At 38.9% G+C, this 15,380-nt stretch overlaps 1 protein-coding gene across 1 annotated transcript; it reads right to left on the bottom strand.

The window, feature by feature from the left end:
• Positions 1-796: 796 nt before the first annotated feature.
• Positions 797-14,186, bottom strand: DYNLT3 (dynein light chain Tctex-type 3). Its single transcript, XM_046673817.1, has 5 exons — positions 14,085-14,186; positions 11,886-11,927; positions 3,661-3,784; positions 2,912-2,989; positions 797-2,616 (listed from the first exon to the last, which is right to left on the bottom strand). The coding sequence occupies exons 1-5, from the start codon at positions 14,112-14,114 to the stop codon at positions 2,540-2,542; spliced, it is 351 nt and encodes a 116-aa protein (XP_046529773.1). The 5' UTR covers positions 14,115-14,186; the 3' UTR covers positions 797-2,539.
• Positions 14,187-15,380: the final 1,194 nt, after the last annotated feature.

Genomic DNA, 15,380 nt, shown 5'->3' with positions numbered 1-15,380 from the left:
GGGCAGATTCTAGCACATGGGGTGAAATTTTCAATTCATCTCTCAAACTTTGCTTTGGCATCTGCTATAAGACAGACCTAGTTCATTTGCCATAAAAAGTCACATATTTTTCCCCCATTTTTAAAAAACTGTCATCAAGGATAGATAGGGTTTTTTTACTCAAACTTGGAAAATATAATCTGCAGCATAGTAAGATTACTTTAAAAATGAGATGATGAGTGTAGGTGGTGAAAAAGCTTTCAGTGACATAATGAGGTAACACCCAACTTGGAAAGAAGAGTAAAAAAGTGCTTTTTACTAGAGGAAATGTAATGAGATGTTGCCATCATTTAGGGCAGTCAGTATACTAGCACTTTATAAACAGTAAATTACAGCTTTACAAAAATCCGAGTTACGAGTTACTACTTACATTTGAATACCCTAATTTTACATACTTAAAGTCCTTAATTAAAAGAAAACCCAGCAACAACTCAATTACAAGGTGACAAATAGGACAAAATTCCTTGCCAAAAATAGTCATTAAAAGCTAATCAATAGTTCCAGAATACATTTTACACTGACATTTTTTAAGTGAAATTTTGTGTTAAAATCATAAAAGGCATAAAATAGAAGCTATTAATTATGTTGTAATGGTGAATACTGGGTTTAGGTTACTATTTTAATGGTATTTATTCTGTACAATGTATCTATGTGGTCCGACCTTCATTTCTCTTCCTCATTCCTCCTATTTAGAATTTCTTAAGAGTAAGCACAATGCCATTTCTTTAACCATTCAATGATTACCTAGAAGCAAGAGTACAGCACAGGCAGATAATCTTTATTATATTTTAACTAGAAACAGAGCAGATAGCAAGTTCACGAGGTATTTTTGATTATTATTCTTTTAAAATCAGGCTTCAATAACAATAATCAAAGTGAGCCTTAACCACACAGATTATTTTGGTCACTGTTAGAATCTTCAAGGGCACAAAAGCCAGTAGCGTAAAGTAACATAAAGGTAATGACTATGAGAATTTTTGATGTGCCAAAAATGTCGGTCGCTGTATTAAACTCTACCCTTGTGTTTTCTTAATATTCTCCTTAAATATTGAACAATTCATTACTCAGCAAAATATCAAACATGCACATAGCATTCCTACAAGAATACTATCTTAATATTGTCAATACTAATACTAAGCTTTTCTTTACCCCCAAAATTCAATGAATCATGGTTCCATCACCTATATGTATTAGTGTTAGTGGTAATATGTAAAATTGCTTGTTTTCAAAGTTAAATAGCAGATTGACTTCGCATTTGGTGGCCAGCCTTGTACCCTAATTTTTCATGTTTTATTTTCTTAATAAATTGAACTACATTCCATATACCCTGAGATTTTCAATAACCTGCTAATGATTGTATACTTTTAATTTATACTTTATTCTACTCAATTTGAACCCCACACAATTAGTATTTAAAATTATTTACAGATGGTTTTAACTAAAGCAATGACAACATTTACTACTTATATAGTTAAACTGCTAATAAGGCCTTTAACTAAGAGTTGCATATTTTATGTATTTTTTTACTTGCTAGGAGCAATTCTTAAAATTACATCCATAATTCTCTGTCAGCGTAAGTGCTTTTCATTTTGCTTACTGCTACATGAATAACCAGATTCACTTTTTTTCCTCTCTTGTAAAACAACTCTTTTTTTTGTCTTCCCCAAATAATAAATGTTAGTTGTCTGAATGAACAGGTGCCAAAGAAACTTAGAATTTGAACGACATATTGACAACTGTAATGCCTAGCAGAGAAATATGCTCATGATAGGCATTCAATAAATGTTCCCCATGGAATGAGTGATTTGTAAGGCAGCTGTTAGAGTCAGATCCTTTCCATCATATACTGAAACTAATTTTAACTACGGAATTCGGGTTACCAGATTTAATTTGCCCTAAAATGTAAGTCCAAGAACTTGAAATTTAAAAAATTGTCTTAACAATTCTCAGAAAAAGTAAACTGGTTAATAATAGTTGCTACTGTAATATTAGTTGATAGGAAAAAAAGGAGCAAAATTACTTTCCACTAAACCACATGTACAACTGGTGAGAAGAAATAAAACCCAAGAAGCGTTAGCTAATTATTATTTTCTCCACCTTTAACCTTGCAATGTTTTTTGTTCAGATATTTATCCCTGCTAATTTCTCTAGCTGAAAGAGGATTTTTTTATCTGAATGGATTTCCCCACCTCCTTAGGTATGTAATGTTAGTGAAAAGCCCGTGTAAATGTAAGATTATATTTTCACGTCATGCCATGTTTCCGTATTTGTTTTTCGCTGATGTCAAATTTTCTTATTTAAATGATGCTGTATAGAATATGAGATAATCTCCCAATTTACTATGAGATTGCTTGCTTATAATATTCAGTTTTTGTTGATAGCTTGGAAGCATACTGCACACTTGTCATCTAGCACATTAATGAGTAACTACTACTCTTTTTAGAAAGGATACACTGACAAATTCTTAAGTTAATGGCTTTGGCCAAACATTTTTAGTCCATCACAGGACAATAGCAATGGCAAAAACATTGACGATACAGTTCATGGTTCGGTTCTCCCATCTTACAGTACAGGTTCCTGAAAATACACAAAAAGAGGACTTTGAAATACCAGAAAAACATCAAAATTACCAGAGAATATATATATATATATATATATATACATTTTTCATAGGTTTTAGTTTCTTATTTCCTGCAATCTGTTAAACCCTCACATCTCATATTTGTCTGAAGGCATACTTGTGACTAAGTACAAAGCAATTTTGTTGATAAGTGTCTTTTCATAATTTAATTGGAAATAAATAAGCATTCGATAATAAGTACACTGTATGCTAGAAGTTGGACTTGGTTTGAATCAGCTTAAGGTCTCTTACCGTCAGATGTAGTATCCCAAAAACATGAGCTGGCCGTGTGAAAGCCATATGCACTTCTCTGGACCACTGCACAGGTCACTAAAAATAAAGGCACAGAGTGAGAACATTTATAAACAAAGGAAAAGACCCCTAAGATCTAAGTGTTTGAGTTCAGAGCTCTAAAAGCTGTAAAAGTAACAGAAAACAAAACATTCAGCAAATGGACTGAAAAAAATAAGACTCTCATCTTGATTATGTACCACCATGATACCGACCCCACTGGGTCCCGTCTGTTTGTTGCCCATTGCCACAACAATTGGTGACTACAGTGCAGGAAAAATCTCGGCCAAATTATGTGCCTTGTTCCATGGGCATAATTCAGACACAGAAATGAAGAAAAGACTCCACTTTACAAACAATTTTTGCATGGCACTTCACAGACCTACATGTAAGGAGGCATGGGGCTATTGAAAGGAAGACAGTAGGCCTGAGTGGGTTTTGATGGAAAGGGATAACTGATGGAAACGTAAAAGATGATGCTACCAAGGGCAAGCAGATGGTTGGCAGGAGTTCAAACTGCTTTTAAGTAGCTAAAGAGCTCCATCTTTTAGGTATTATCATATATTATCTTTGGATGAATAAGTCAGAAGTCCTTCATACCCGATTAGTATCCAACTTGACTGTCTATCACTCATTTACATTCTCCAAATTCAGAGAAAACCACAAGGACAAAGGTGAGTAAACTAGGGATAAAAGATGGTGATACTTACCAATATATTTATAAGCTTTTCCCAACTTAACCAAATGTGCTAAGGACTGTTCCACTATGCTTGCAGTCCACTGGTTGATGTTGTTCTGATTATAATCTTCACCACCTAAGACCCCATCTATACACTAAAAGGGTAGAGGATAATCAAACAAATTATACACAAATTGCAGCAAAAATTATTCAAAACATGAAATATATTTATAACCCAATAAAGCATCTTGGGAAATATTTATTATGCATTGTGTCTAATTGTTTTAGAATTTTCAAAGCATTTCTGCATGCATTATCTTTCTGTGAGATACTATGTGTCATATAAAGATAAATATGGCATGGCCTCTGTTGTAAAGAACTGAACAATCTAGCAGAGAAGCTAATAAAAGAACTCTATGACACAAGGAAGGGTAACCAAGTGTGATAAGTTACGTCATAAAAGGATTATGGATGCGGGTGGATATTACAAAAGGGTGATACCAATTGGTTAAAGAACGGCTTGGAACCAGTTGGCATTTGAACTAGGTTTCAGATGGTAGAAACAAAGGATGTGATCAATTTAAAAATATAATTCTCATGTATAATAATTATATTCTCATTCATGTTATATAATTGCTTAGCTATAAAACAATTAACACACTTGCCACTATAAGTAAATCATCGACGAACACTACCTTTCCGGTATTCTAGAAAGAGAAAGTTAAATAATTTTCCACAGTGCTTACCTGCATCCATTTCTGATGCCTGATTAACAACACTGGTTTAGTATCACAGTCTTAGGTTTTAAGGTCAACTCTGCCACCTACTTGCTGTGTGACCTTCTGAAGTGACTTAACCTCTTGAAGCCCCTATTTTCCTAATCCACAAAGTAGGGATAACAGTCTCATCTTATCAGGTTGTTGTGAGGTTGAGGTGAGACCATGAATGCCAAGTGCTCAAACACAGCGACTGCCACAGGATAAGTACATAAGCAATGATATTATCATCATCATCATTATTATTGCTGTTATTTTATATTTGCAGTTTTATTGAGATATAATTGACAAATAATATTGTGTAAGTTTAAGGTGTACAATGTGATGATTTGATACACATATATACTGTGAAGTGATTACCACAATAAGGTTAGTTAACACATTCATCTCCTCACATAGTTACCTTTTGTGTGCGTGTGTGTGTGTGTCCGGTGAGAACATTTAAGATCTACTCTCAGCAACTTTCAAGTATACAATACAGTATTATTAACTATTGCCACTATGCTCTACATTATACCCCCAGGACTTATTCATCTTATAGCTCGAAGTTTGTAACCTTTGACCAACATCTCCCCAATTCCCCTCCCCTGGGCCCCCTACCCTCACAACCCCCCAACCCCCGCAACCTCTGTTTCTGTGAGTTTGGCTATTTTAGATTCCATATATAAGTGAGATCATACAGTATTTGTCTTTCTCTGACTTATTTTACTGCTATTATTTTATATTCAAGTGACAGAGCCTGGACAATAAAGCACCCATTCAATTCATGCATAGAATCCAGCTTAATAACTAACACACACACACACACACGCACGCATGCAGCTTTCATTTACTACAACTGGACTAAAGATTCATAAAAGCACAAATTAATATGGAATGTTAAGCTGGATAGTATAAAATCTTCATTGATGATAAAATGTAAAAAAAGAAATTAAATTTAGAAATGCTAAAGAAAGTAAAGTGGCTCAAATTATTCTAGAATGTTCAATAACATGACAGAGTTAGGGGGGCCAGTGGCCCCAGGGACAGGGGAACAGGGTTTTAATTCCGGCTTTACCATTCCTAAGTTCGCGCCCTTTGGGCAAACCTCTTCCTCTCCCCAGACTGCTTTTCCTTCATGGGAAACTAAGAGCACTGGTTTTTCTTTCAGGTTTTCTAATAGGAACACTTCAAGTTCTGCTCTAAACAACAGAAAACATCACAGGGCTGAGGATCCCACTGCAAATATCCTGCTAATTGCTATTAATTAACATTTCGCTTTCGCAATTACCAGTAACCAGGAGGCCCACTAGATAACGAGGTCCTTCACCTGTTTTGTGTTCCCAGGGCCAAATTCAGGACCTGGGCATGGAGCAGGCACTCAATAAATGTTTGTGTTGAAGTAATAGTGGCTTTGATACACTCTCTGGGCAACCCGAATCAAATATACTTTAGACTAAGTTCCAAGTTCATTCCATTTGTGACTCGCTTTTTCTTTGAGAATTTGTTTAGGGACAAATTCCATTCCTGACAATACATAAAATATATGCATATCGCTGATGAGTGAGTGGCTCTAAGACTTCTGAGGGAAAAAAATATTAGCATAGGGGTTCAGAGCAAGGAATCAAAGGAAAGAAAATAAGGTGATCAGCAACAGATAAGGAAAACAGAAATACCTGCTGAAATTGTGTAATCATCCAGGAAGTGCTGAAATGTTTTAAAATAGTGCTCGCTCTCTCTCAAGCCTTTCCAATGCCTCAATGGCAGAGAGTTGGCTCATGGGAAGAAAGGGGGAGGGAAGAGAATGGACATGCAGCTGAAAGTCACCTCAAGCAAACGTGAGATTTCTTTGAAGTTTCATATTTCATATAAAAAATTCAAGCAAAGCTTGCTTTTGTCTCCATAATGTGTTAGAGTTTGTTTTCATTAAAAAATGTTTTCAGTTAAATTATTTTTTTAAGGATTTTTTTTTTGCTTTTTCTCCCCAAAGCCCCCTGGTACATAGTTGTATATTTTAGTTGTGGGTCCCTCTGGTTGTGCTGTGTGGGACGCCACCTCAGCATGGCCTGATGAGTGGAGCCATGTTCACGCCCAGGATCTGAACTGGCAAAACCCTGGGACACCCAAGCGGAGCGTTCGAACTTAACCACTCAGCCACGGGGCCATCCCCAGAGTTAAATTATTTATATTACTTAACTCCCTTTTGCAAATATTTAAGTAAAAAAATTGGTGCTCTAAATCGTACCCAGTGGCTTCCAGCACCTTCTAGCCACTGCGAAGCATGTATATCCCAGTTTAACCATAGTTCTTTTACTTTAATAAAATCTCAAAGTAACACATGCACATGGTTTTCAAAATCCAACAGGCCAGAAGAGCTTAAAATGAAAAGCAAGAATCCCCTCCCCTCTCTTTCCTATCCCCGGTCCCCTTCCCCAGAGGAAACACCTTTCACGTACAACTGTTTATTTCTTCTAAGGGTTACTTACACATCCCCGAATACTGTTTACATCACTAGTTCTTGATTTATGAATTACAGACGGTGTCCCTAGAACTCCTGCTGTGAGAGATGGACATTTAGTTCCCTCAGACCACCAGCAACCTTCCTCCCCCACTTCCCTTAATACAGTGAATTCATTATTTTTACTTCGATATATTTACATTGCTAGAAGCATGCATCTTTTCTTCCACTCCTCACATTTCCTTCCACACAGAGGACTTTGCCTTGGCATTCCCAGCCTCTGGCCCCACCTGTTATCACTCCTCTCCACAGACGTGGAGTGAGTTGCCTGACTGGTGGGTGACAACTGCTGTTCCACCATTCCCATCTGGGAGAGCCAATCTCCCAAATGCCTTAGACTTGGACATTTGGTCTCTCCTTCCCTTTCTGCCCAGACCAACAAAAGGCACTAGCCTGGCTGAGTGTTGCTCTCTGCTGACTCAAAGTTTCCCTTGGAAGCCTCTTCCAAGGACTGAACTAAGCAGGCAGGGAGTTTGTAAAACAAGCTCCAATCTCCAACCCAGTCTTTACAAACAATAAAGGTGATATTTTATTCTCTTTCTAATGACTCTCTGGTTCAGAACGTGGGTAAAGAAAAAGGTACTATTTAAAAGACTACTCAAATACCTGAGCAACCTCTTCTTCATGTTACATCAACCAAGGACAGTCTCTCTTGACTTTCGACTTTGAAAAATCAGGCTGTTATTACTCCTGCCCTTCCCGTGACTTCCATCCTCTCTTCTACCTCCCATTCACCCTCATTTGTGCTTTTGCATTGTTAAGGGATCGAAAACATTTGCATTCTATTTTAGTAATTAAATATGCCTAGCTACATAGTTCTAATACATGATTCTGAAATATTAAAATATGGCAGGAGGGAGCGACATCAGCATCACGGCAAAGTAAGCTCTTCCAGTAAACTCTCCCCACAAAGATAAAATGAAAAGGACATACATATTCCAACAGAGGACATCCACACAACACAAAAGACATCTGAGAGACCCATGCAGCCACGTGTTGGAAGGTGGAGGTGCTGGGGCCCACCTGAGGAAGTCGATCGAGGTAAGAGAATGCTTCTCTTCCTCATGGAAAGACAGCAACCAGGAGATTATGTGTAGCCACAGGGAGGAAAGGAGGGAGGAAGTGATGGTCCTCCCAGGGAACACCATAGATCCCTGAAGTCCCTCACAATCAGGGGGGAAGCCCCTCACAGAGGGGACTAGCTATGGTGGCGGTGTCTGCATCAAGCAAACATCCTAGAAGAGCAGATAGCGAGGGCACAGGAGGAAGTCCCTGAGATCATGCAGAAGAACAAAGCAACCCCTCCCCCTCCTGGCGCCCTGGTGCCACTGCTCAGCAACTTGGAGCTGTCCCCTCAGTTGCAGTGGGCTCAGAATATGCAGCTATTGACCCCCACCTAGTGGCAAAGGGCGGAAGTGGCAATCAAATGCTACCACAATGTGGAAGCACAAATTTACACCATCTAACAGTATGAAAAATTATATTAAATCTCCAGACCAGAAGGAAAATGACAAGTACCCAGAAATAAATCCTGAAGACACAGAAATCTATAACCTGAATGACAGAGAATTAAAAATAGCTATCATTAAAAAAACTCAACGAGTTAAAAGAGAATACAGATAGACAATTCAACAAGTTCAGGAGCTAATTCACAAAAGAGATTGAAACTATAAAGAAGAACCAAGCAGAAATATTGGAGATGAAAAACACAATGGATGAGATAAAGCAGAACATAGATTCCATGAACGGTAGAGCAGATATCATCAAGGAATGAATCAGCATGATTGAGGATAGAAATTCAGAAATGCTTCAGATGCAGGAGGAGAAAGAACTAAGACTAAAAAGAAATGAAGAAAGTCTCCAAGAAATATCTAACTCACTCAGGAAATGCAACATAAGGATTATAGGTATTCCACGGGGAGAAGAGAGGGAGAGTGGAGCAGAAAGCTTATTCAAAGAAACAATATCAGAGAACTTCCCAAACCTGGGGAAGGAGATGGAAATTCACATGAAGAAGACCACCAGATCTCCTAACTTTGTCAATGCAAAAAGACCTACTGCAAGGCATATAGTAGTGAAGCTGGCAAAAGTCAATGACAAAGAAACAATACTAAGGGCAGCAGGCAGAAGGAAATAACTTACAAAGGAATCCCTATCAGGCTTTCGGCAGATTTTGTCAGCAGATACTTTACAGGGTAGGAGAGAGTAGAATGATATATTCAAATCTTTGAAAGACAAAAACTTTCAGCCAAGAACACTCTATCAAGTGAAAATATCCTTCAGATATGATGGAGAAATAAAAACATTCCCAGATAAACAAAAGCTAAGGGAGTTCAGCACCACAAGACCATCCCTAAAAGAAATCCTCAAGAAGGCCTTCATACCTGAAAAAAAAAAGAAGGGGTTACGAAGCCCTGAATGCAGGGTTCTCCTGCATTTCCTTTGTTTCTCGTTCCATGTATTTCAGACTACCAATTCAGTTAGGTAGTTTTTTATGCTGAATTTCTGAGTTTTCTCCTTATTTATTATTTGTGACTCTGCTCTACTTTTTTCTTTAGTGGTTACCATGAGGTTTGTATGCAAAATCTCGTAGATGAGATAGTCCATTTTCTTTTTTTTTTTTTTTTGAGGAAGATTAGCCCTGATCTAACATCTGCCACCAATCCTCTTTTGCTGAGGAAGACTGGCCCTGAGCTAACATCTGTGCCCATCTTCCTCTGCTTCATACGTGGGACACCTGCTACAGCATGGCTTGACAAGCCGTGCATAGGGCCGCATCTGGGATCTGAACCAGCGAACCCCAGAAAACAAATGATAAAATGGCAGCATTAAGCCCTCATATATCAATAATCACTCTAAATATAAATAGATTGAACTTGCCAATAAAAAGACACAGAGTGGCAAGATGGATTCAAGAACAAGACCCAACAATATGCTGCCTCCAGGAAACATCTCAGCTTCAATGACAAAGACAAGCTCAGAGTGAAGGGATGGGAGACAACACTCCAAGCTAATGGCATATAAAAGAAAACAGGTGTAGCAATTCTTATATCAGACAAAGTAGACTTCAAGATAATGCAGGTAAAGTGAGACAAAGAGGGGCAGTATATAATGATCAAAGGGATATCCCACCAAGAAGACATAACAGTTATAAACATCCATGCACCCAACACAGGAGCACCAAAGTACATATAGCAACCATTAACAAACCTAAAATGAGATACTAACAACACAATAATAGTAGAGGACCTCAACACTCCACTCACATCAATGGATAGATCTTCCAGACAAAAAGTCAACAAGGAAATAGTGGAACTAAATGAAAAGCTAGACCAGATGGACTTAATAGATATATATAGACCACTCCATCCAAAAACAGCAGAATACACATTCTTCTCAAGTGTGCGTGGAACATTCTCAAGGACAGATCATATGTTGGGAAACAAGGCAAGCCTCAATAAATTAAAGAAGATTGAAATAATAACAAGCATATTTTCTGACCATAATGCTATGAAACTAGAAATTAACTACAAGAAAAAAGCTGAGAAAGGGACAAAGATGTGGAGACTAAACAACATGCTACTGAACCAATGGATCATTGAAGAAATTAAAGGAGAAATAAAAAAATATCTGGAGACAAATGAAAATGAAAACACATCATACCAACTTATGTGGGATGTACCAAAAGTGGTCCTAAGAGGGAAATTTATTGCAATACAGGCCCACCTTAACAAACAAGAAAAATCCCAAATAAGCAATCACAAACTACACCTAACTGAATTAGAAAAAGAACAAACAAAGCTGAAAGTCAGTAGGAGGGAAACAATAAAAATCAGAGCAGAAATAAATGCAATTGAAACAAAAAAGACAGTAGAAAGGATCAATGAAACAAACAGCTGGTTCTCCGAGATGATAAACAAAATTGACAAACTCCTAGTCAGACTTACAAACAACAAAAGAGAGGACACAGGCCCCAACAGCCATACCCACAGCACAAGCATGCCTCCTGGGCCAGCTCACTGTGTTCTCGGATTTGGCACGGTTAAAAATGACTATTAAAAATGTTCATAAATACCTTACCCGCAGTGTAGTCTGTATGTGATACCACTAGACTTAATTAAAGTTCTGCCAGAATTGACTCCCAAAGAGGCCTTCTGGTCTACTTGCTTAACAGGAGGACCAGATTTCACCTTTCAACATTTTTCTTAGGATTTTTATTTACTATCACATCAGTGTCTAAAAGATGTTAAGTGATTACTTTTCTAATTATATTGGGGTAAAAACTGCATACAATGGCCAAAAGCAGGTATTTCTAGGGTCTTTTATTTATTTGACACATATATGTAATATTAGACATAATTTATCTATATAAAAGTATATATATGTCAAATATATACATGTTAAATGTTAATGCTATAAAAGTATACATATACTTTATATATATAATGCTATAAAAGTGTATATATTATATATATAAATATATATTTTAAATATATATAAGTATATATAGACTTTTAAATGTTAATGCTATAAAAGTTTATATGTATAATTATATATATAAATTTAAATATATATTTAATTCTATGTATTTTTTATATATTTATGTATTTAATAAAATGTTTTATTTACAACATATATTATATTTAATAAAATATATTATATATATACTTTTATAGCATTAACATTTAAAATAATATTGGCCTACTGAAATAAAAGTTCTTTTACTCAAAGACAGGTCACCAATTTTAGAAAACAGCAAACCAATTTTCTAGACCAATACTTAAACATCAATTTAAGAGTAAGCCCCAGGATGTCTGACAGCATACAACAAAACATAGAAGCACCCCTATAAAGTTAGTGAATAAATATTAAAAATCTTGTTTTAATACTAAGGTTTTTAACTTTGTACTGAAAGTCAAAACATAAGTTTTCAAAATTTCAATCAGTGCAGCAGGCTTCAGGGTGAACAGATGTAGAACTTACCTCTTTAATGATATTGTGGGCTTCATCAGCATTGAAGCCAACCTAAAGGGGAAAAACAACTGATAAAGCTGCTTTCAACACAGACGTCCTTTTATCTGAAGCTATGATGATACACAGAACACTCTAGGCTGGCCTGGACAGGTATCAGTGACAGGAGACCAAGGTGGGGAGGGGCATCAGGTCTCCCGAGGTTGCTAATCCTACCCCAAACACTTTTAAAATTACAGAATGCTTTCCCCACCCAGCTCCCTGGAGATTTTGATTCATTCAGTCTGGGGCAGAGCCTGGGCAACTACATTTGTTTAAAAAGTGCTTTACTGCTGATTCTGATGAATACCCTAGACTGAGAGTCACTGTATTGTAAAGCTCAGGAAACAAGCAGGAAGTAGATATAAAGATGTATGTGTTATCAGTACACAGGAAATGGTCCATGAGAAGAGCATGCTTAATAGATTATTTTCAATTTTGTTTTTAACTTGTGCTAGGCAAAAATGTGGCTTTCCTGAATTAAAGATTATGAAAATACTTGAACATTCAAAATTAATGTCACTTTAATAATTTATAATAGGTCTGGCAACTTAGTGTTTCCTCTGGAGTGGCTTGTTAGAACCTTGAGTTAAAAGCAACTATTAATGATACCCAAGTATCCTAGAATAGACAATTGGCGGTGTGATAAGACTGAAATCTAAAACAAAAGACTTCTGGTAATATATGATTTGTTTCCAAGGAGATGTTTTTAGGTGCTTTATGACATCAGCATTTTCATAAATCCCACTACACAACTTAAAATTAGTTCAAAAAACAAGTAAATTTTGAAAATAAGTATCATCTCGAGTACACATTTAAAATATTTTCAACTTAACTCAATTACACCACAGAATTACAACGAAGGAATAAAAACACCCTAAATAATTAGGAATAGTATGAAAAAAGTTCCCATGTTTTGACCCTATTAAAATTACCATTTTACCACAAAATAAGGTCTTTATCTATTTTCAAAATTGGCCTACAAATTAAATGATGTCCATTTCACTTTGATTTGGAAAGTCACCAAATAATCAGGATGTACTTGGTGACCATAATAACACATGTAATTTTATTTCTTTTTAAATATACGTATTTAGGAAGCACTGCAGTACAGAAAGAACCCTCTCAGGAGTCAGGACTTGTTGGAGGATATGCCTCAGGATGAAACTGCTTGTGCCTCAATTTCCAAAATAAAAACACTTTACCACGAACCTGCAAGTAAGTAGGTATGCTACCTGCCTCACAGAACTATTTTAAATGTGGTTTTAGCTTCTACAGAAGCCTTCATCCTAAAGATGGATGGATCAGAAGCCCCTTCCAGGGGTCTAACAATACACCATTTTATGGGGCACCTCCACCACGTGCCTACTTTTTTTCACTGCACCATTCACCTGTGGCTACCACTGGACAGAAAATGTCTTTGTCTATTCTGCCCTCGAGGTCTGTCACAGCTTACGCTGGAATGCAACAGGCCTCATCCTCCTAGCGGTTAAAGTGAAGCCAGTGTTGCAGTTGTGTACTCAGAGGCCTGGGTTCAAGTGGAGCATCTGTCATTCCTGGCAGTTTTAACTTTGGGCAAGTCACTTAGCTGCCATGAAGGTCAGAGTCCCCATCAGTAACAGGAAGATGAAAACTGACATCACGGGGTTCTGGTGAGGTTTCGGGAAGCTAGTCAGTAAGCAAGAGCTCGTAATCCATGTAGCACCTCCTTCCAGCCCACCCAGGTGACAGTGCCCGGGAGCGGGAGCGGCTCTGCCACCACGGCCTCGCTCGCGGGGTTGCGGTACCTGCTTTGGGGACGCCAAGGGACGGAGGAAGCAACCGGGAAGACCGGTTTTCAAGGCCTGCCCCGCAGACGGGCGGCGCCCGCCACCCCATCCTCACCGCACGCACCCCGAGTCAGGCCCTCCATCCCTCGTCCCCGACCCCGCCACCGGCCCCAAGCTCTCCCGGCCGCCCCTGCCACCCGGACTCCCAGCCCACCCTCAGGGTCTCGGGATGGGGGACCGAGACGGGCGGGGCGGATCCCCGGCCCCGAGGGGAGGACCCGGGTTCGGAGGACACCGCACCCCAACTCTCCGGGCCACCAAGCGCCTGGAGACCACCCGGCCGAGAAACCGCACCAAGGCGGGCGGGGGCAGGGGTCGCTCGCAGGCAGCAGAGGGGCGGTACCTCGTCGCAGTGGCGATGGTACTCCTCCATGGTGGCGCCGACACTCCCGAGGGCGGAGCGACGCGCAAGTCGAGCTCCGCGGCCGCGCACTGGCCTCCGGGGAGGCCCCGCCCCGTCTATATCCCGGGGCGTTCCCCCACGCGGGCCCCGCCTTTGTGTCGTACTGGCGCCACCTTCCAGGGGGCGCCGGCAGCGTTCTAGGCGATGGAATGCTTCTCCCCGCTGCCTCCGACCTTTCTGGAAAGAAGGGATGGGTGTTAAAGAGCTAGGAATTGTGCCAGCGTGGATCAGATTCCGGGACGTAGTGTCAGTCAGTCTAGACTCCACAGTATGGGTTAGTGCCCAATACTGTGGTTATTTGCACATAGTCGTTCATCATAATCCAGCAAATAATCATAGTTAATGCTACGTGAACAAGGCACTCTGATTTGTCCACTTATTAGCTATGTTACTTGGAAAAATTGACCTCCCACAGCCTCAGTTTTTTCGTATGAAAACATAATTATACCTATTGCACGGTTGGTTGTACGGGCCAAATGAGATGCTGTATACATAACTCCTAAAGTAGATGCGCCTATACCCCTCCTCCCCAATGACTGTGTAAAAAGCAATATTTGATTTATAGGAGAGGAAGTACAAATATCCTAAATTAAACAATAAATCCTAGCAGAACAATGATTACGTTTATTTAAAAATTACTAAGTTCCAGAGGATCCTAAGGATTTCCTCATTTAAACCCATAAAAACCCAGCAGGTTTGGTTCTGTTACCCTCATTCCATTTTTACAGATGAAACTGAGGTACAGAGAGTTTAAGTAAGGTTCCCAGAGTCATATATCCAGTAAGTAGTAGAAGAAGGGTTTAAACTCGAGTAGTCTGATAACAGCACCCAAGTTCTTAACCACTGTGTTAGTTTCCGACTGCTGCTGTAACAAATTACCATACATTTAGTAGCTTAAAGCAGCACAAACTTCTTATTTTATAGTGCTAGAAGTCAGAAATGTAAAATGGGTCTGTAGGACTGTGTTCCTTCTGGAGGCCCCAGGGGAGAATCCATTTCCTTGCCTTTTCTGGCTTCTAGAAGCTGCCTGCATCTCTTGGCTCAGGACCCCTTCCTTCATCTTCAAAGACAGCAGTGTAGCATCTTTTCTCCTGACTTCTACTTCCATCCTCATGTCCTCGCCTCCTGTCTCCCTCTCAAGATCCTTAACTCAATCATGTCTGCAAAGTGCCCTTTGCCACGTCAGGTAACATATTCATAGGTTCCGGGGATTCAGATGTAGACATCTTGTGCGGG

This window comes from Equus quagga, chromosome 10 (assembly GCF_021613505.1).
Source record: "Equus quagga isolate Etosha38 chromosome 10, UCLA_HA_Equagga_1.0, whole genome shotgun sequence".
NCBI lineage: Eukaryota > Metazoa > Chordata > Mammalia > Perissodactyla > Equidae > Equus > Equus quagga.
This window is presented reverse-complemented; position numbering and strand designations above follow the sequence as displayed.

Coding starts and splice junctions, on each gene's coding strand:
- DYNLT3 (XM_046673817.1), bottom strand. CDS start 14,114: ATGGAGGAGTACCATCGCCACTGCGACGAG. Junction 3,785..11,885: donor CCCACAATATCATTAAAGAG/GTAAGTTCTACA, acceptor CTACCCTTTTAG/TGTATAGATGGGGTCTTAGG. Junction 2,990..3,660: donor AAAAGCTTATAAATATATTG/GTAAGTATCACC, acceptor CTTTATTTTTAG/TGACCTGTGCAGTGGTCCAG.